Source organism: Antechinus flavipes, chromosome 4 (genome assembly GCF_016432865.1).
Source record: "Antechinus flavipes isolate AdamAnt ecotype Samford, QLD, Australia chromosome 4, AdamAnt_v2, whole genome shotgun sequence".
Classification (NCBI taxonomy): Eukaryota; Metazoa; Chordata; class Mammalia; order Dasyuromorphia; family Dasyuridae; genus Antechinus; species Antechinus flavipes.
In genome coordinates this window covers 435,464,526-435,484,924 of record NC_067401.1, presented here as the reverse complement: position 1 = coordinate 435,484,924, position 20,399 = coordinate 435,464,526, and the positions used below count along the sequence as shown (strand labels likewise).

Sequence of the window (20,399 nt, the reverse complement as noted above, 5' to 3'; positions counted from 1 at the left end):
ATAGTGAAGCTAAAAAAAGTCATTTTTTTCAATGAGAAATGTTAAATAGTCACAAGCCAAAAAAAAAAGAATTCTTGGAAGAAGTTAAAAAGGACTTTAAACATCAAATAAGAGAGATCAAAGGAAAATTAGAGGGGTGGGGAAGAAAATCAAGAAAATTATGAAAAGAAAGCCAATTGGAAACAGAGAATCAAAAATTTTAGGAAGAAAATATTTTTTGAAAACTAGAACTGGGAAAGGGAAATTAATGAGATAATAAGATAAAATCAAAAGAATGAAAAAATAGAAGAGAATATGAAACATCTAATCAGAAAAAACAACTTATCTAGAGAACAGAATGAGGATTACCTGAAAAGTACAATTAAAAAAAAAAAAAACCTTGATACAATATTACAAGAAATTATTAAGGAAGTTAGTGTGGCAAAGAATTGGAAAATAGATAAATGCCTATCAATTGGGGAATGGCTGTATGTGGAAGTAATTGAATATTATTGTTCTATAAAAAATGACTAGACTGATTTCAGAAAAGTTTGGAAAGATGTATATGAACTGATGCTGAGTGAAGCAAGCAGAACTAAGAATAAGGACAAACAACAAGAGTGTATTATATTCAATTATGATAGACTTGGCTCTTCTCAGCAGTTCAATAATCCAAGGGAATTCCAATACATTTTGAATGGCAAATGCCATCTAGAGAGAGAACTGTGGAGACTGAATGCAGATCTCATCATATTTCTGATTTTTTTTCTCATGATTTTTTCCTTTTGTTCTAATTTTTCTCTCCCAACATTCATATGGAAATATATATAAAAAATGTACATATAGAATCTAAGAAAAGCATATATATATATAAAAGAAAGAAAGAAAATTATCCTGAAGTTCTAGAAAAAGGAGGTAAAGCAGTGTTGGAATCCTTACTAACTGCTAAGTAATTAGAGTTGATCTAATCTTACAAGAAGTTGTTTTGGCCAGAACCTGAAACAAGGTACTAAGTAGAACTAATCAAGACAAGGCTTGTGTTCCCACCTTTACTCATTGGACTCCACAAGTATGCTAGCTTCACAAAGTACACTTTCTAACTTCAAGAGAGTTCACACCTCCCTTGAAGCTCTTTGGGCCAGAGAGCACTATGGGAGGTATGAACTCATTGAACTCCAATGAGTAAAGGTGTGAACACAAGCCTTGTATTGATTAGTTCTACTTAGTACCTAGTTTCAGGTTCTGGCCAAAACATCTTCTTGTAAGATTAGATCAACTCTAATTAGTTAGCAGTTAGTAAGGATTCCAACAAAGCAGAAATAGAAAAAAAAAATTGCCAATTACCAGGCTAAAAGAGATCTCAGGAAGAAAACTTGCAGGAATTTTATAACCAAGTTTCAAAGCTCCGGGCTGTAGCAGAATCATAATTTCAGTAATGAGACAATTCAGTAATAGAGTTAAGGTTAAAAGAGATTTAATTGAAAGAGAACAATAAAGAAACTATACTATGTTATGTCAATCACATCAATCAATATCTTTTTAGACCATTTAAAATAACTAGGCAATATAAAATACCTGAGAGTATTTCAAAACAAATATAGGAAGTATATGACCAAAAACATAAAATACTTTATACAAATAAAGTCACATTTAAACAATTGGAAAAATATAAATTGTTTATGAATAGGTAAAGCCACTACAATAAAAATTGACAATTTTACTTAATCTATTGATTCAATGACATCTCAAATTACTAAAAATTATTTTACTGAGAAAAAAATAACAAAATTTACTTGGAAGAACAAAAGACAAGAATTTCCAAGAAACTAAGGAGAAATATTATAAAGAAACAAACTGTTGAAATGCAAAGTGGCTAATTTTGATTATTTTAAATAAAAAATTTCTTGTGTAAATAAAACCAATGTAATCAGGATTAGAAGAAAAGCAAAAAATCGGGGGGAAAACTTATAGGTAATAGGATATGATTGTAATGGAATATTAGTGCAATATAAAAAATGAAGAGTTGGTTAATTTAGAAAAACACAGAAAGACTTGAACCTATGAAGAAAGATGCTATCCATCTTCAGAGAAAGAACTGACAAATATAAACATGCATAATATGTTCTTACATATATGTATAGTTGTGCATGTTTATAGAGATGTGTATATATATATACATCTTTAATTGAAGCCTTGGTGGGAGAGAAGGGAAAGAGAAAAAAAAAAAATAAAAAGTACACAGCGGAGAACAAGAGAAAACCTAGAAAAAAGTACAGAAAAGTTGAGTAGCTTTGAAAACAATTTGTAGAATTTGTTTCATAGGTTTTCATGAAATAGGATTTTTTTAAAATTGAATCCTCACTTCTTTATGTACATGGAAAATTTTTTTTTCGTTTTGTATTTATCAAAAAAACACACTTTTTTTGTTAAATATCTACATACAAGGCCCAGTACTCTGTATGCTTTGAGGGGTGTTCACATGTTTTTCACTCCCTTTTTGCATTTATAAATGAAGGCAAGAATAATTTTTAAATTTTTAAAATTCCATATCAAATCGTTATCAAGCTCTAGAAAGATGATGACAGAGGGAGCAATATTAAAAATAGGTGATTTCCAGAATTCAATACGGACTCTGATCATAAAAGTTGATTGCATGGGTTGTATTATGTAATGGGCTGTAATCATCTAGCCATGTGGAGCTTTGGGGAATTCTGAGAGCTGTTTACTTCTTTCTCCGTATCTCTCCCTCCCCCCTGCCTCCCCCCCCCCATTCCTATTTGTCCTAGAGAGATTTGTTCTTTGCCGCCCGTTCTTCTTCCACTTCCACTTCCACTTCCACTTATTATTATATATTCCAAGATATGTTTAAGGTGAACTTGAATAAAGGATTGATTGATTTTTGTTACTTTGGAAGTGGAATTTCTCAGGTTTGCAGCACTTCGTGTTTTAGGATACTATTTTTAGTGGGTGCATATCCAAGGAAATTAAGCCTAAAGGAGAAAGTTCTTACAACTTTTGCTTTTAACGTTTTCTTCTCTGCTGCAAATGTCCCGGAAAGATGATAGTATCCAGTAAATTGACAGTGACAGTACGTGATACTGTATACATTTTTATGTGCGTGGGTGGATCAATCAATCTTTCCTACGGGGGACTAGCATCTCCTGGAATCAATTCTGTTCCTTAATCTGGGACTCCCAACCAAACAAGTCCACATGTTTTTGATTCTCATAATGGGTGCCTCTGCTTTGAGCGCCTGGGGAGACCCCGAAAGGCAACGGCGGAACCAGGGTTCCAGGAACTCGCGGTCTGATAGGGTAGGCGGCATACTGGGGAAAGAAGAATACCGGGAGGTACTGAGAGGCTATCTCTGATAGCTTGCAAGAAAAGCAAGTGGCGAGAAAAGGGCAGGGGGGAAGAATGTCGCGCAGCTTTCTGCCTCGAGGGGACGCTGCAGCGGGAGGAATCCGCGGGGACCTGCGCTTGGGCCCCGCCCCCTCGCTCCGCCCTTAGTCCTCCCCATAGTTCCCAGCCGGTGTTGCTTGGCGTTGCGTAGCGTTCGCGGTCGGACGACAAGGTAGTTTGTCCTCTTGCGGCTCCCGTCTCCGGCAGTGTTCAGTGTTTTGTTGGTACCTCGCTGCTTCCCGGACATTAGTCACGGAGTTTCTGGGGAAGGAGACGTGTAGTTGGAGGAGGCGTGGGTCGGTACGCCGCCGCCGCCGCCGCCGCGGGGGCCATGGAGCCACCGTTCAGCCCGAGCCGGTCTGTCTCTCAGAGCCTGGATGTGGACTGGGGTGAGTGGGGCCAGGTACTTCTGGGATTCGGGGGTTCGATCCTTTGCTCATGCGCCTTGACAGGTGTCAGAAGAGGCCGCAGCCAGGGAGGGGGAGGCCGGGCTGGAGCCAGGCCTACCCTTTGACCCCGGGGCTGCCTCACCCCTAGTTGAGGGGACCCACCCGGAGAAAAGCTCCGGAGCGAAGGAAGCCCGAGGAAGCGCATGTGAGGGGCAGCCCCGAGCCCCCGGAGGCTCCTGCCGATGGGACCAGACCGGACGGGACGGAACATGGTGGGGCCTCTGCCCGGGTGTGTGTATGTGTGTTTGTGTGTAAGTATGTGTGACCGAGTTTGTGTCTGAGTGGGGGAGTATGTGTATGAGAGTGTGTGTGAGTGTGTAAGTATGCGACAGCCCCATCGTGTGTGAATGAATTTGTGTTTGTGGCGGGGATTGTGAGTGTGAGCATGACTGTGACTGTGACTGTGTAGATATGTGAATGTATGTATGCATGTGTGTGTATGAGTATGTATGTGTGTATGTGTGACAGTATATGTATGAGTGTATGTGTGTGAGAGAACGTGTGTCTGAGTGTGAATATGTGTATATGTGTCTGAGTGTGAGTATATATCTGTGTAAGAATATATCTGTGACTGTATGACCTTCAGTATATGTGTGTGTGTGTGTGTGTGTGTGTGTGTGTGTATGACTGTATGACTGTGAGTATGTGACTCCAGTGAATACAGGATGTATGACTGTGTATGACTGTCAGTATGTGTGTGTGTGTGATTGTGTATGACTGTATGTGTATGTCTGAGGAAGTATATATGTGTGTGTGTATGTGTGACTGTGTATGTTTGAGGAAGTATATATGTGTGTGTATGTGTGACTGTGTGTGTATGTCTGAGGAAGTATATATGTGTGTGTATGTGTGACTGTATGACTGTATGTGTATGTCTGAGGAAGTATATGTGTATGTGTGTATGTGTGACTGTGTATGTCTGAGGAAGTATATATGTGTGTGTATGTGTGACTGTATGACTGTATGTGTATGTCTGAGGAAGTATATATGTGTGTGTATGTGTGACTGTATGTGTATGTCTGAGGAAGTATATATGTGTGTGTATGTGTGACTGTATGTGTATGTCTGAGGAAGTATATGTGTGTGTGTATGTGTGACTGTATGACTGTATGTGTATGTCTAAGGAAGTATATATGTGTGTGTGTGTGACTGTATGACTGTATGTGTATGTCTGAGGAAGTATATATGTGTGTGTGTGTGTGTGTGTGACTGTATGTGTATGTCTGAGGAAGTATATGTGTGTGTGTATGTGTGACTGTATGACTGTATGTGTATGTCTAAGGAAGTATATATGTGTGTGTGTGTGTGACTGTATGACTGTATGTGTATGTCTGAGGAAGTATATATGTGTGTGTGTATGTGTGACTGTATGTGTATGTCTGAGGAAGTATATATGTGTGTGTGTATGTGTGACTGTATGACTATGTATGTCTGAGGAAGTATATATGTGTGACTGTGTATGAATGTCAGTATGTGTATGTGATTCCAATGAGTATAGGTGTGTATGACTGTCAGTATGGGTATATAAGTGTGTATGTATGATTGTCAGTATGTGTATGACTCCATTGTGAGCATAGGTGTGTATGAAAGCATAAACATGTATGTGGGACTTGAATACATGTAAGTATATATACAAGTATGACTGGTGAGTATGTGCAAGTGTGTAAGAATGTGAATGTGTTTTAAATGTATATGTGTGTTTGAGTATAGATGTTTGTGACAGTGAGTTATATGTGACTGAGTGTATATGTGTGCCTGTGTATAAGTCTGTGATGTATAAGTATGTTTGTGTCTACGTGTGAGTTTGTGTGAGTTTATGTAACGTGTGAGTTCCTTGAAAGCAAGGACTTAAATTTTTGTCTTTGTGACTTTAGCAGCTGGCACTGTGCCTAGATTGGCAGTGAATTTTTGAGTTTATTAAACCCTTTTATGTTTTTTTTTCAAACTTATCTATAACTATACCTCCCCACCCTTTCACTTGTTAAGTTGATTTTTTGAATCTAAGACTTTACATTTTTATCTGTTAAGTTTATCTTATTCACATTAGCCTAATATTCTAGTCTCTCTTGATCTTTTTAAAATGTTAACTCTATCATTCATTGTGTTTACTCTCCCTCCTAGTTTTGTGTCATTTGTGATTTACTAAGCATGCCGTTTTACCTTCATTTAAGTCATTCTAAAAAGTGTTAAACAGAACAGGGCCACTTATTTCCACCTTTTCTAGAAGAACTGAAAATTTTTCTAGGAATCAAAGTAAAAAAAAAAATTGTACTTCTTTCTTCTCCCTTTTATGAAAATTGGGATATTAGCTCTTTAATTTTTTATTACTATTTTTATTTTTATTTCATCTCAATTTCCTTCCATCTTCTGTTGTCCCCTTCCAGAAATTCCCCTTCCATCCGTAGTAACACATTTTTTTTTTAAAAAGAGAAAGAGGAACAGGAGGGAAAAAAGCTTTCTAACCTAACAACACACTGAATAACAAATTACATGCAGTCTTCTCCAGTCTTGTGGAGTCTCATCTGTTCTTTGTGATCTGATCTCTCAGAGATTATTGGCAGTAGCATAGCAGGCACATGATCTAGTTCTTTCAATATCCAAAGATGTAATAGTTCAGGTGGCTTGAATTCAATAATGAAAAACAGTGCTGTCATGATATTCTCACTTTATTTATTTTCAGCATCAATCCTTGGTTATTTGTAGCATTCCTTCCAGTGCAAACTTCATTCTTAGAGGAAAGAACAGAAATATTCTAAGAATTAAGCAGCATAGTCCTTTCTTAGGACACATTTGTCGTTACTTAAAGCACCCTGATCAGGGATTTTTGTTTTTTGATCCTCATTTTTTTCTTGATGTTGTTAAACTCTTTTTTTTTTTTTTCTTAGATTTTTCTTTCTAGCCTTCATTTCTTATGAGCTTCTGCGGTATTTTTAAATTCACTTTTTTTAACTTGTCCTTGCTTTCAATTTTTTTTTTTTTTTTTTTTTGGTATATATCTTTAAAAAAATCTGAGTTGATTGGTGAGTTCCTTCTGAATCCATATTGGTTCTTTTAGGAACTCCCTCTTTTCTTCCTCATCAGAATGGTTTCTTTTTGTGTCTTTAGAAGTATATTTGGAGTTTATTTGGCCATTCCTTCTAGATTTGACTTCCGTCATAGAATTGTTTTTTATGGGAGGCTACTTACCTTTCCTTTAAATTCTTGGAAATGTGTTCTCAAAAAATTTAAAACATATCAGATTATATCTACTTTTCTCTCCATTTTCTATCATAAACTGAGGAATGGTTTCTTTCCTTGGGTCCTCATCACTGCTTCTCTCGCACTTTCCCTTGTGCACATTCTAGCCAAGTATTATCTGGTTACCTCCACCATATCCCTTTCAGCCACCCTAAATCTCCACTTGTGAGTTTATCATTCTGATCCAAATCTTTATACCTTTTATTTGGATTATTATTTTTTTTGTTATAGCTTTTTATTTACAAGTTATATGCATGGGTAATTTTACAGCATTGACAATTGCCAAACCTTTTGTTCCAATTTTCCCCCTCCTTCTCCCCATCCCCTCCCCCAGATGTCAGGTTGACCAATACATGTTAAATATGTTAAAGTATAAATTAAATACATTATAAGTATACATATTATTTAGATTATTTTAATAGCCTCTCCATTGGATTCTCTGCTGCAAGTCTCCTTTTTTATCCTCACTTCTAGCAGAGTGATCATTTTAAAGGATGTGTGACCATGTCACTTCCTTGCTCAGAAAGCTCCAGGGGCTCTCTCTCTGGACCCTGTGATCAAATATAATCTCTTCTGTTTGCCATTTAAAGTTCTTCACATCTGGCTAAAGCAGAAGTTCTTAACCTGAAGCCTTTGAACTTGGGTTTTTTTTTTTTTTTAATGTTGTTAATGTGTTTCAATATAATTTGTTCTTTGGTAGTCTTGTGTATTTTATGCATTTTAAAAACCTTTTCCCTGAGAAAGGATCCATGGGCTTCACATGGCTGTCAAAGGACACAAAAAAAGATTGAGAACCCTTGGGCTGAAGCCAGTCTGTCCAGAATGTTTGCATATGACTCCTCTTCATGCCCTCTGGAGGTTCAGCCAGATTGGGGAACTCCCTGTTCCTCATGCCCCATTTAGCATCTCTCCTTTCTCTGCCCTGGAATCTACTTCCTTCCCACTTCTATCTTTAAACTGTCTAGCTGCCTTCAGAGCCAACTCATGTCACCACTTACCTGAGGCTTTTCCTGTTGCCCCTAGCTGCTTGTGTCCCCAAATTATTTTGTATGTATTATGTGAAGATCACAGCAAGGTATTCAGGCCTCAAGACACTTAATGCTTCCTAACTGTGGGACCTTGGGCAAGTCACTTGACCCCAGTTGCCTCCAAAAAAAAAAAATCATTGCTCTAAGAACAAGATGTTTTGTATTTACTTTCTGTGTGCGAGTTGCCTCCCTCCCCAGATAATATCCTGAAGGTCAGATGCCTTTGCCCTGAATGTGTCTGGCATTGTCTGGCCCAATTCCCAGTAGATGCTGAAGCACATGTGGGTGCTTCATAAATGTTTCTAGATTGATTGATTCCCCACACAATCATTTCTCCTTTATATCCTAGCACAAGTTCCTCTCTGTGGTGACAATCAGATCCAGAAGAGTTTCCTTTTGCTAGTTCTTTCTCCAGGCCATACTCCCTAAGTGGCCACTCCTTCCTACTCACCCGGGTCCTAGGTTCTCTTCTGTGTCATTTGGAGAGCTCCTTGGTTCCGTGGATTAAATTATCCTCTCTATGCTGATGATTCTCACACTTGGTTATCCAGTTCTGCTGTCTCATCTCCATTCTCATATCTACACCTGCCTATTAAACTTCTTACATTCACTTATCCGTAGACATTTGAACTCTTTTCTTCCACGCCCCTCCTTCTTCCTTACTTTCTTCTTTCCCTGGAGGACATCACCATCTTTCCAGTCATTCAGGTTCAAACCTAGGTGTCATCCTTTACTCCTTACTCTCTCTCACACTTAATGCCCAATAAATATCTTGCCAAAATGACTGATTCTGCCTCTGTAACATCGCTCATAGATGGCCTTTTCTCTCCTTTACAACTGATGCTTTCTTGGTCCATGCTTTTATCACTCCATGTCTGGATGATTGCAGTAGCCTCCTGGTTGTCCCTCTGTCTCAGATTTCTGTGCTGTAGTCTATCCTCCACCTGGCTATCAGATTAATCTTCCTAAAGCTCAGATCTGACCATGCTCCACCTCCTATCAACTCCAGTGGCTCCCTATCACTCCAGCTCTGTTTGGCCTTCAAAACTCTTTGTAATATGTTTTCATCCTGCTTTTTCCAATCTTCCTATATGTGACGCTACTCCACATATTCTGTAATTTATTAACACTAGACTCCTAGACTAAGACTCTCCATCACTTGACTTTGGAATTTATCATTGACTGTCCCTTAAGCCTGGAATACTTTCCCTCATCATCTCTGCCTCCTGCTCCTACAATTCTGCCTTCTACAGGAACTTTTCCTGCTGTCTTAATGCCAGTGCTTTCTCTTTGTTTATCCTATCCACTTTATCTTGAACTAATCCGGTTTGTGCATAGTTGTTTTTGTCTTGTCTCTCCCATTAGGCTTTGGGCTCCTGGAGCACAGGGGCTGGACTCTCTTTGCCTTTTTAAATATCTCTGTGTTTATCACAGGGCTTAGTACACAGTAGGTGCTTATTACATGCCTGTTAACTAACTGAGCAAATTATTGTCAGATGAAGAGATTATTAGCTGCCCAGCTGTTGGTAGAAAGAAGTTCCAAGTATGTGCCCAGATAAATGAAGCCCTCAATCACTAGTATATCGTACTTTTTAGGCTGTGCTTGGAACCTGTTTCCTAGACTCTGTGCAACTGCTTTGTGTATGCTCCTATAACAATTTTGCTTTTTCTGTCTTCATTAGTAGTGAGCCAAATACTATCCACTATTCTTCGCTTCCCTGGTTACTAGATTTTCTCACATAAGAATTTAGATAGGGATAGGTGATAGATCTGTAAACTGGACTTAAGGCCACTAAGACAGGTTCTGACATCATCATTATCATCATAACTAGTATTTATATAACATTTTAAGGTTTGCTAAGTGCTTTACAAATATTATTTCCTTTGATCAGCACAACTCTGGGAGGTAGATGTTATTATCAAATTAATTTTATAGATGAGGAAACTGAGGAAGACAGAGGTTCATTGACTTGTCCAGGCTCACACAGTGAGTGAGTGTCTGAGGCCACATTTGAACTGAGATCTTCATGACTTTTTGCATAATCAACTGTGCCTTGAGCACTTCAATTTATAAATACATAATGTAGTCAACATAATAGAATATCAGGCATACTTAGCCTTTTAGTGCTTGAGATTAGAAGACTCCTGGTTTAGGGATTAGGTGAATGCAGTAAAATAAATAAAAATACAATTCAACTTAGATCATATTAATATGTTGTTCTTGAATTTGGCATTCCTGCTTCAGGCAGCTCTTTAAGACTCTAAAATGCAGGGATAGAGATAATCTCTCAAACAGGAGTTACCATATGATGATAAAAATATATACATAATAATACTAGCATCACATACTGTTAGCCACAAATAGACACAGGTTTTACCTGTTCCGTTTGTTTTATATAAATTTTACTTTTCTAGTCAAATTCCAGTTCTGGGTTTTAACCCATCAAGTCTCAATGATAGCTTTGATTTTTGTGATTATATTTTCCTCTTTTCATTAAGACAAGGATGGGGATCCTTTTTTCTGCCAAAGGCCATTTGGATATTTATAACACATCAGCAGGTCATACAGAATTATCAATTTATACAACTCAAGCAGTGGAAGGTTGTCATACCTAATTATGCCTAATGGCATTTGCCTGTGGTTGCCTTAGCAAATGATGTTGAGAATCTTATGGCTCCGTAGGACATTCTACACCCTTGTATTAGGAAATCTATTTCTGTAAGCTTTTTTAAAAAACCTATTATTTGTTAATTTGCACATGCTGTTAGGTCCCGATTAGTGTGAATAATGAATGCAATGATGAAGATGTTGCATTATTTAGTTTACATATTTCAACTGGGCGAATGACTGTATTTTATGTAATTATGATTTTGAATAATGCGAATTCGACCATATTTAGCCATTTCACAGGAGTTATTTGTTCTAATTGGGACCTACATGTAGATATTTGAAGCAATGATTTTTATTATCAGTTTTTTTCTTAGATTTTTGTCTCTATGTACTTTTGGATGTTTCTGCTACAGATATTCTTGACTTTTTTTTTTTTTTTTTTTTGGTCTCATGGACCCCTTTGGCATAGAATTACAATGGAAATCAATTATCAGAATAAAAAAAAAAGTTAATATAACTCAAGATTAAAAACTCCTACCTATTACTATTCTTTTCTTTTTCTTTATATTTTTGTTGCTCATTATGATCGTATTTAGTGTATGTTCATAAGTAGTTTTCCTCCTCACTCTTTTTCAGGGAAAGCTCTGTGTCTCTAGGGAAATATTTCACTTAGTTTTTCTAAGCCTCAGTTTCCTCATGTATTGTAATGCCCAGGATAGCTTTCTTGAGGATCTCTCTGGAGTCTGGAGTCTGAGATGGAGCTTGAGCATTACATTTTGGCACTCCATGTGGGGGTGCCAAAATGTAATGTCTGGGCTAGCTCTCTGGAAAATCTTGGGACCATCTTGATCTTAGTGGAGGAGTGCAGGAGGCAGGAGATGGTCAAAGATGAAATATCTTTATTTCCTGTCCTCTCAGCCCTTAAATCCTCAGTATGATTACATCATTACAGCACACTAAGTAGGTGTGAAGTAGAGAACCGTTATGGCACCATGCTAGGTACTAAGTATATGTGAACTAGAGAACCATCATCTCATTAATCACATTGAGTTAATACCCTGCTGTAAGTATCTTTGCTTCAAGTATACTTTTCTCAGAGTTCCCCAAAATCTGCGGTCCTCTACAATGTATAAAATAGAGATAAAAATAACTATAGTAACTAGCCCATTGTTACTTTGAAGAACAAATGAAATATACTTAAAATGTTTTGCAGACTTGAAAGACTTATAGAAATGGCAGATATGGAATTAACTGATGCCATGCCCTAATGATAATAAAGTAGTTTATTAAAGCACAGCATTCTTTGTAACTCTTCCCTATCTTTCTTCTGGCATTGCATCCAAATTAAATGTACCCATTTTTCATTGTTTTATAGATTCCCTTTTCCAGACTGATGAACACTTTACTTTTCTTCTATGAACTTATGTTAACTTTCTTTAAATGTTAAATTCAGCAGGAAAAATTTTGCTAACATTAAATAAAGTAGAATAATTATCTACCATTACAACTCCTTAATGGTATAATTTGTTTTAGTGATACTCTTTCAGAGTACCCCAACAGTATTTGGCATATAGAGGTGATCAATAAATGTACTTAAGTTGATCTCAGTGATTTGGAAGTTCTCTTCAATGATGCAGGTCATCTCTGCTTTTCTATCCTTTTTGACTTTTGTCTGTTTTTTCTTGTAAGTTTGTCAGAGCGTATCCACCCAGTGTGTTTGTTTTTTCCTGACATTAGTAGTTTTCAGTGGAGCACTTTAAATGTCCACCTTATGTGACCAGCCCTTTCTCGCCACTCCTTTCATACCTTTCTTTGATAATATTTTTTACAAATATTATTCTTTTATTTATTTATTTATTTATTTATTCATTCATTCATTCATTTATTTATTTATTTATTTTTAAAATAACTTTTTATTGACAGAACCCATGCCAGGGTAATTTTTTACAGCATTATCCCTTGCACTCACTTCTGTTCCGATTTTTCCCCTCCCTCCCTCCACCCCCTCCCCAAGATGGCAAGCAGTTCTTTACATGTTGAATAGGTTATAGTACATCGTAGATACAATATATGTGTGCAGAACCGAACAGTTTTCTTGTTGCACAGGGAGAATTGGATTCAGAAGGTATAAATAACCCGGGAAGAAAAACAAAAATGCAAGCAATTTATATTCATTTCCCAATATTCTTTCTTTGGGTGTAGCTGCTTCTGTCCATCCTTGATCAATTGAAACTGAATTAGCTGTCTTTATCAAAGAGATCCATTTCCATCAGAATACATCCTCAAACAGTATTGTTGTTGAGGTATATAATGATCTCCTGGTTCTGCTCATTTCACTTAGCATCAATTCATGTAAGTCTCGCCAGTCCTCTCTGTATTCATCCTGCTGGTCATTCCCTACAGAACAATAATATTCCATAACATTCATATACCACAATTTATTCAACCATTCTCCAATTGATGGGCATCCATTCATTTTCCAGCTTCTAGCCACTACAAACAGGACTGCCACAAACATTTTGGCACACACGGGTCCCTTTCCCTTCTTTAGTATCTCTTTGGGGTATAAGCCCAGTAGAAACACTGCTGGATCAAAGAGTATGCACAGTTTGATAATTTTCTGAGCATAGTTCCAAATTGCTCTCCAGAATGGCTGGATGTGTTCACAATTCCACCAACAATGTATCAGTGTCCCTGTTTTCCCACATCCCCTCCAACATTCTGCATTATCTTTCCTCAAATATTATTCTTTAAAGTTTCTTATTGATTATATGTTGCATCTTCTTTATACCAACCTAGTACCTTTCCATTACCCTCTGGTTAAGATTCATTTTTAATTCTTTGGAGATTTTTGTATTTGATATTTTGTAGCCATATAACAATGCCAAAAAAAGGTTGTTATTAAAAAGATGTTACTTTGTTTCTATGGGAATTTGGGGACCATTAAAGGAACTTTGCTTTCCTCCGCCAGGTCTACTCTGAACCAAATTTGTTAGTCTATATTGTCTCCTCTTCTCCCCAAATCTTCCACCTTCCGGAGTTCTCCTGCTTCCCCCACTCCAAACAAGCTTTATGTCATAATATGGGTAATAGTCATTCTTTAACTATTTGGTTTGAGATTGTTTTTCCAGATTTTTGATATATTATTTTTCTTTAAATACCTTGAATATCAGTCTCCCAGTGTTTTGACAATTGCATCTCCTCTAATACACATCTCTGTGTATACTTTTTTCATCCTTGTTCTCATCATTGCCATTTCAATCTTTCCTATAAGCATATCTGAAGTTGTGATTGATTGGGTTCTAATATAGGAGTTTCATTGTTCTTGATGGAAAATATTTAGTTATAGTAATCTTTATAGTTCTTTTTCATTTTTATTGTTATGCTCTGATTTTATCCTTAAATCCCTTTGAGATAATTTTGTTTAGCTGAATCTTTTGCTAAATTTTTTCTGTAGACTTGTTTTACCCTCTACCACTTCTCTGCTTTATGAGACAATACTACCTGTCATAATTGACATTATTGCTTATCATTCTTTATTATTTTCAGTGTCTTTCTCTCTCTCTCTTTTTTAAGTAGACAAGTGTCTGTTGAATTGTCTAAACCAGATTTTTTGCCTTTGGCTAGCCACCATCTTTTTTTGCTTGGCAAGCCAAAAGTGTTTACTAACTAATGCATTTTCTGGGCACTTTTGGCTTTTTTGTTGTTGCAATAGATTTTCATTGATTAAAAACGGTGCCATTTTTGGGTTTATTTCACATTTTTTGTATTTTTCTCATTCTTGCTTTTTATTAATTTTGCTCATTGCCTTGACAAATCTGTAGTATGATTATACACAGACAATTGATTCAGGGATAATGATTCTATTCCTGTTTATTATTCACTTTATTAAATATTAAGGATACAAACATGTAACAGTCCCTGCCCACAGGAAACTTAACATTTTAATAAGGGAAATAACATGTACAAAGAGGTATGCAGAAGATTCAGTGAAAAGTAGTTAATGTGCAAGGCTTCCTGAACAAGGTGGTGCTTGGAGTGAGTCTTGACTGAAGAAGTGAAGCTCCAACTTGACAATGTACAAAAGAGCTTGATAGCCCCCTTTTTTAAAGGCTCACATACACATTAGGTGTTAACAGTGATTATAAGTGCTTGTAGAAACCCTCTCAGTAATCCCATGGACTTGATAACTATCTTCAACTTTTCTTTCCCTCAGATTTTGACCTTAGTCCCTTGGTGAATTATTTTCTCTTTTTATAATGAAAAAAAAAAACTGAGAAAATGATTAGCTTGGAAAAGTGTGAATTCTAAATTAAAGATTTAGAGTATGATAATAACTGATATTTGGAGAAGCGCAATTGGCATAATGAAGTCGTAACTTTTTTTTTTTTTAAAGATCACTGGATCAAATAATCTTTTCCTTTTCCCTCTATTCATAGATTCAACCCTTTTTGCTGAACTTGGAGATTTAATGGACACAGATGAGTTGCAGCTGGACATAGAGAATGAAACTTATGTAAGTGTTTGGTAGAGGAGAAATATTATGTTATTCAAAATGACATTGGATCGTTATCCTAATTATTCAGAGATTTCAGGATAGCAGATTGAGACTTTTAGGCTAACTTTCAATTCATAAATATCATGAGGAGCTCTGGATTTGAAGTCAGGGAAACAAGTTCAAATCCCTGTTCTGCTGTTATCTGTGTAACCTTTGGTTACTCATCTAAAGTCTCTTGGCAGTAACTTCTTCATCTATAAAATAAAAGTGGATTTTACTTCTAATTCTAAAACCCATTAATTTAGGCTACTAGAATACTGTATAAATCAGTTTGCCATTTAAAAATTAAAAACAGAATCAGTCATGCATTTGTTAAATGTGGTGTGATACAGGGTGTCAAGCATTGATCTGGGCCAGATGAAAATGGTATTGGGAAACACATTTGACATTATATTTTAAAAGTCACCACGAACCCCCTGGGAATCCATATATGTGGTTAGTAGCCCCAGATACTACTGGAGTTTGACATGCTTTGGATAGTACAAAGAATGAGCCCTAGAATCAGAAGACCTGGATTCCTCAGGTTATACCACTAAATTGCTTTTCGGTTGTCTGCTGCCGAAAGTAAGTTTACTTTCACATTATTTATTTAACAGTGTGCAGTAATAAATACATGTGTAAGGAAGGATTTTCTCTCCTCACCATAAAAATACTTTCTATCATACTGTCACTATTTCTTCTTTTCTTGTTTGTTCTTCATTTTTGAGAAGGGCCAATGGCATTATGGGAGTAATGTGTCTTGACTTTGCTGTGAATTGGTTTTATGTGAGGCAGAATTTCACAAAATCATCAGCCTCACTTTCTTCCTGAGTGATCAAAGTCCAGTGACAAGACAAAAGTCAACATGACCGATGATGGCCCAGGATGCAGTGATGACCTTGGCATCTTTGATGTCTGACCAGGCTTTAGGCACTCCAGCGCCTGCCTCAGCCATCTTCATGGCCATTGGAACAAATTGTCCTATCTGCCCAGTCTGCTGAGCGAAGTCTTCACAAATGGGGTAGACATTCCCCCAATTCACAGACAAATTTGAGACACATAAGTTATCCTTAGCCTGGTTTAGATGGTTTATCTAGGTGTGGCTGCTGTGCATGCTATGGCTTCTAGGAGCCACAGGTGAGGATTAGTTAAATCAGGTGGCCCTTAAAGGTGGATGAGCCCCCTGAAAAGGGCTCATCAAGCCTTTATGCCAGAGTGATCTTCCTTTTGAATGTCTCATATGCCCCTTCCTTTAACAGTAATATTGAAGACCTAAGTACCATATTAAAGATATGTTGGTTAGTATTTAAATTAATTACTAAATATAACTTATTCTATTAACTGCAGATATTCTTAACCTGAAAAGGTGAAGATGGGCAACTGGATCCTAGGGGGTAGAACATTTAATGCAGTAGAATTTTATCACTTGTAATGTGCAAGGCAATTCCCTGAGCCCTGAGAAGGGAGTACAAGCTAAAGATAAATGTTCTCTGCCCTTAAGGAGTTTACTTCTGAGCCAGGAGAGATAAAACCGACCAAAGAACTTTACAGGGGATAATGGTTTATTGGGAAGTGCTATAAGTTCATAAGAGGAGGGGCTTTACTTTTGGTTAAAAGGTTTGTCAGGGAAGATTGTGTGGAGGAAGTGACATTTAGCCTGGGTTTAGGTAGGATTTAAACTTATGGGATTATGAAGAGGGAGAAAATAGTATTTCCTACCTTGAAAAAGGAACAGAATTAGGAAATTGTGGAAACTGATTCTTTGCTTGGAGAAAACTAAGAAGACTCTGGAAAAGGCGGATTTGGGAATTATTGTTTTTGTAATGGTGGTGAAATTGTCCTAATCCACTCACATTTCTATTCCTTTGTAAGCAAGGACAGCATTTTAAGATTTTCATTATGCTGCCCTGGATTGTCATCTGTGTGTTTATAGGTTTAATAACATTAAGTAGCTCTGTTAAATTCTTATGAAAACCAAACCCAAAAATAATAGAAAGAAGTTAAATTTTATTAAATTTTATTTTAGTTTTGCTATTTAATTTCTCTTGGTTCATTCATCATTGGTTCCACAGTAATTATTTCTTGTTACTTTATCCCCTTTCTTCTAGGATCTTTCCTTCTAGAGAGCTTTCTTCAAGTTATTTCTTCCCAAGTCTTTTCCCATTCATAGTACTTTCCTTGACCCCATCATCTTCCTAGGCTATCCTGTTTCTCTTTCCTTCCATTGCCAGACTCCTAGAATAGACTATTTTGTCACTATTCATTAACGTAAAATCAAGTTTCTGTCTCTATCATTCTACTCTCTTCTCTCTAAGATTACCAGAGATCTCTCAACTGCTAAACCAGATGATCTTTTCTCAGTTTGATTCTCCTAGTCTTGTCTGCACCTTTTGACTCTAGCTTATTTATTTCTTTTGGCTACTCTCTCTTCTTTTTGCTTTTACAACACTGTTCTATATCTATTAGATTACTTTTCTTTAGTTTCTTCCTCTTCTCCATTTCCCCCTTCCCCCAAGTTAGCATGGATGTCTCTCTCAGGTTTTGCCTGAGCCTTTTCCTCACCTTATACTCTCTGTTCAGTGACAGCTCATTAATTCATGTGACTTTAATGATCTTCTCCATATATGTGATTTCTAAATTTATGTATCCTAATCTCTTGCTGGAGCTTCACTCCCAGATCACCAAATACATGCTATATATCTCTACCTGCATATTCCATCAAAATCTCAAATTGAACATGCCTTTTCCCCTCTAAAATTTGCTAGTTTTATTCAGGATACTACCATTTTCTCAGTTATCCAGGTTTGTAACCTCACTTTAGTTGTTTTCAGTCATAGCTGACTCTTTCTGAAGCCTCTTGGGATTTTCTCAGCAGAGATGCTGCAGTGGTTTGCCATTTCCTTCTCCAGCTTATTAGAGGAACTGAGGCAAACAGGGTGAAGTGACTTGCTCAGTGTTGCACAGCTAATAAGTGTCTGAGGCCAGATTTGAACTCAGGTCTTCTTGATCCTAGGCTAGAGTCCTATTCACTGAGCCACCCAGCTGTCTTCTGTAACCTCAGAGTTATTCTTTTTTTTTTTTTTTTAATAACTTTTTATTGATAGAACTCATGCCAGGGTAATTTTTTACAACATTATCCCTTGCATTCTCTTCTGTTCCGATTTTTCCCCTCCCTCCCTCCACCCCTTCCCCCAGGTGGCAAGCAATCCTTTACATGTTGAATAGGTTACAGTATATCCTGGATACAATATATGTGTGCAGAACCGAACAGTTTTCTTGTTGCACAGGGAGAATTGAATTCAGAAGGTATAAATAATCCGGGAAGAAAAACAAAAATGCAAGCAGTTTATATTCATCTCCCAGTGTTCTTTCTTTGGGTGTAGCTGCTTCTGCTCATCTTTGATCAGCTGAAACTGAATTAGCTCTCTTTATCAAAGAGATCCACTTCTATCAGAATACATCCTCAAACAGTATCATTGTTGAGGTATATAATGATCTCCCCTCAGAGTTATCCTTTACTTTTTCTACTCTCTAACACCTCACATTGTTTCCTTGTGTTGATTTTTAAAACAAGTTTTTAGAAATTATGAACTTAACATCAACAAATATGAATGTTTTAGTATTTAGAGAACAAAAAAGAGAAGTGTATATGAAACCATGAATTTATTTTACTTACAAGTTTTTAAGTATAAAATTTAGAATGGTAGTCATAAAATTGCCATTTGTGTTCCTTTCTCATTTGTTTCTTTTGAACCAAGGGTTTTTTATTCTTTTTCTCTTGCCTCATACCTCTATTCATAGAGTTATTGTCTTAATTTAGGAATGCATTATCCCTTATTTTAATGGTCAGCTAATTGTCTACTTGCTCTCAGTTTCTCTTTTCCTTAAATAACTGCCAAAATGATTTTCCTAAGGCATGGATCGACCATGTTACTTTCTAGGTGATCTCTAAAAATTTCATTCAGCTTTAAATCTGTAATCCTGTGACCTCTGTTCAAAAACTTTCAAGTGACTTCCTTTACTTCTAGGAAAGCAATTCTTAGCCTGAGGTCCATGAGTTTGCTTGTAATGTTGATAACATTTTGATGCATTGCTTCAAATTTTGTATTTTATTTTATTAATTTAAAAACGTTATTTTTGAGGAAGAGGTCCTTAGATTTTATACCACATTGTCAGATTCAGGATACAAAAAAAATTTAAGAAATGCTGCTCTGGTTAAAATAAAAACTTGTGATTTTGTACTTTAAGGCTTTACAAGGTTAGCTTCAAAATACCTTTTCAGCCTTATCTCACATTACTTCCTTTAATATATTCTATAATTCTAGTCAAACTAGACTTCCTTCATTTTGTATTCTGTCTTTTGCTTCCATTAATTTACAAAAGCTATCATCCTGGAATGCATTGATTTCTTGCCTCTATTGTTAGAATTCTTATTTTCCTTCAGTCAGCATTACCCCTAACCTCTAACCCAGCTCAAGGGATGAGATTGAGGGTAACTGACAAATCTCAGACTCGTCTGTGAATTAGGGAGATGTCTACCCCAAGCATGTTAAGACTTTCTTTGGCTGAATGAGCAGATGAGAAGAATTTGTTCCACTGGCTATGAAGGGAGCACTTAGAGCTTGATGAGGCATTGAGGTCATCCACTGCGTCTTGCTCCATCATCACCAACCAGTCTTCTCACCTTTTGTCCTGCCACTGGACTTGAATAACTGACAACTTTGTAAAACTCTGCCTCACTTAAAACCAGTTCACAGGCAAGTCAAGACATAGAACACAGTGGAAGAATAATAAGGTGTTATATTCTCTCTTAAACCTTCTGGGTTTTTAATCTTTCCTTCAAAAATCAACTTGTATTTACTTATGGGTGTATCCAGATAAGTAGGAATTGGAGAAATGTAATAAGGCAAAGAAGATTAGGTTTTCACTCAATGAAATTTGTCAACTTTGTGGACTCACTTTTAGGTGATGATTAAATGCATAGTCTTGATCTCATTAACATCATACTCCAGATTTTATAAGTGCTGATGTAAGATGTGATTGGATCATTTGAAAAATCCCTTTCTCTCTATTTGGGTGATATAAACTTTATATGATTTTTGGCATGTTATTTCTGATGCTTTGTTGGCCAATGATTTGTATTTTACTTTTCTTAG

The 20,399-nt window shown here is 36.6% G+C and overlaps 1 protein-coding gene across 2 annotated transcripts in view; it reads left to right on the top strand.

Annotated features, from left to right (window-relative positions):
• The first annotated feature begins 3,576 nt into the window (after window positions 1-3,576).
• ATF6 (activating transcription factor 6) overlaps window positions 3,577-20,399 on the top strand; it is a 182,928-nt gene continuing 166,105 nt past the window's right edge. For both annotated transcript variants that reach the window (XM_051999154.1, XM_051999153.1), the window contains exons 1-2: window positions 3,577-3,770; window positions 15,146-15,222. In XM_051999154.1, coding sequence (XP_051855114.1) covers window positions 3,713-3,770; window positions 15,146-15,222 — 135 coding nt within the window. In that variant the 5' untranslated portion in view covers window positions 3,577-3,712. The remainder of the gene's footprint in view (window positions 3,771-15,145; window positions 15,223-20,399) is intronic.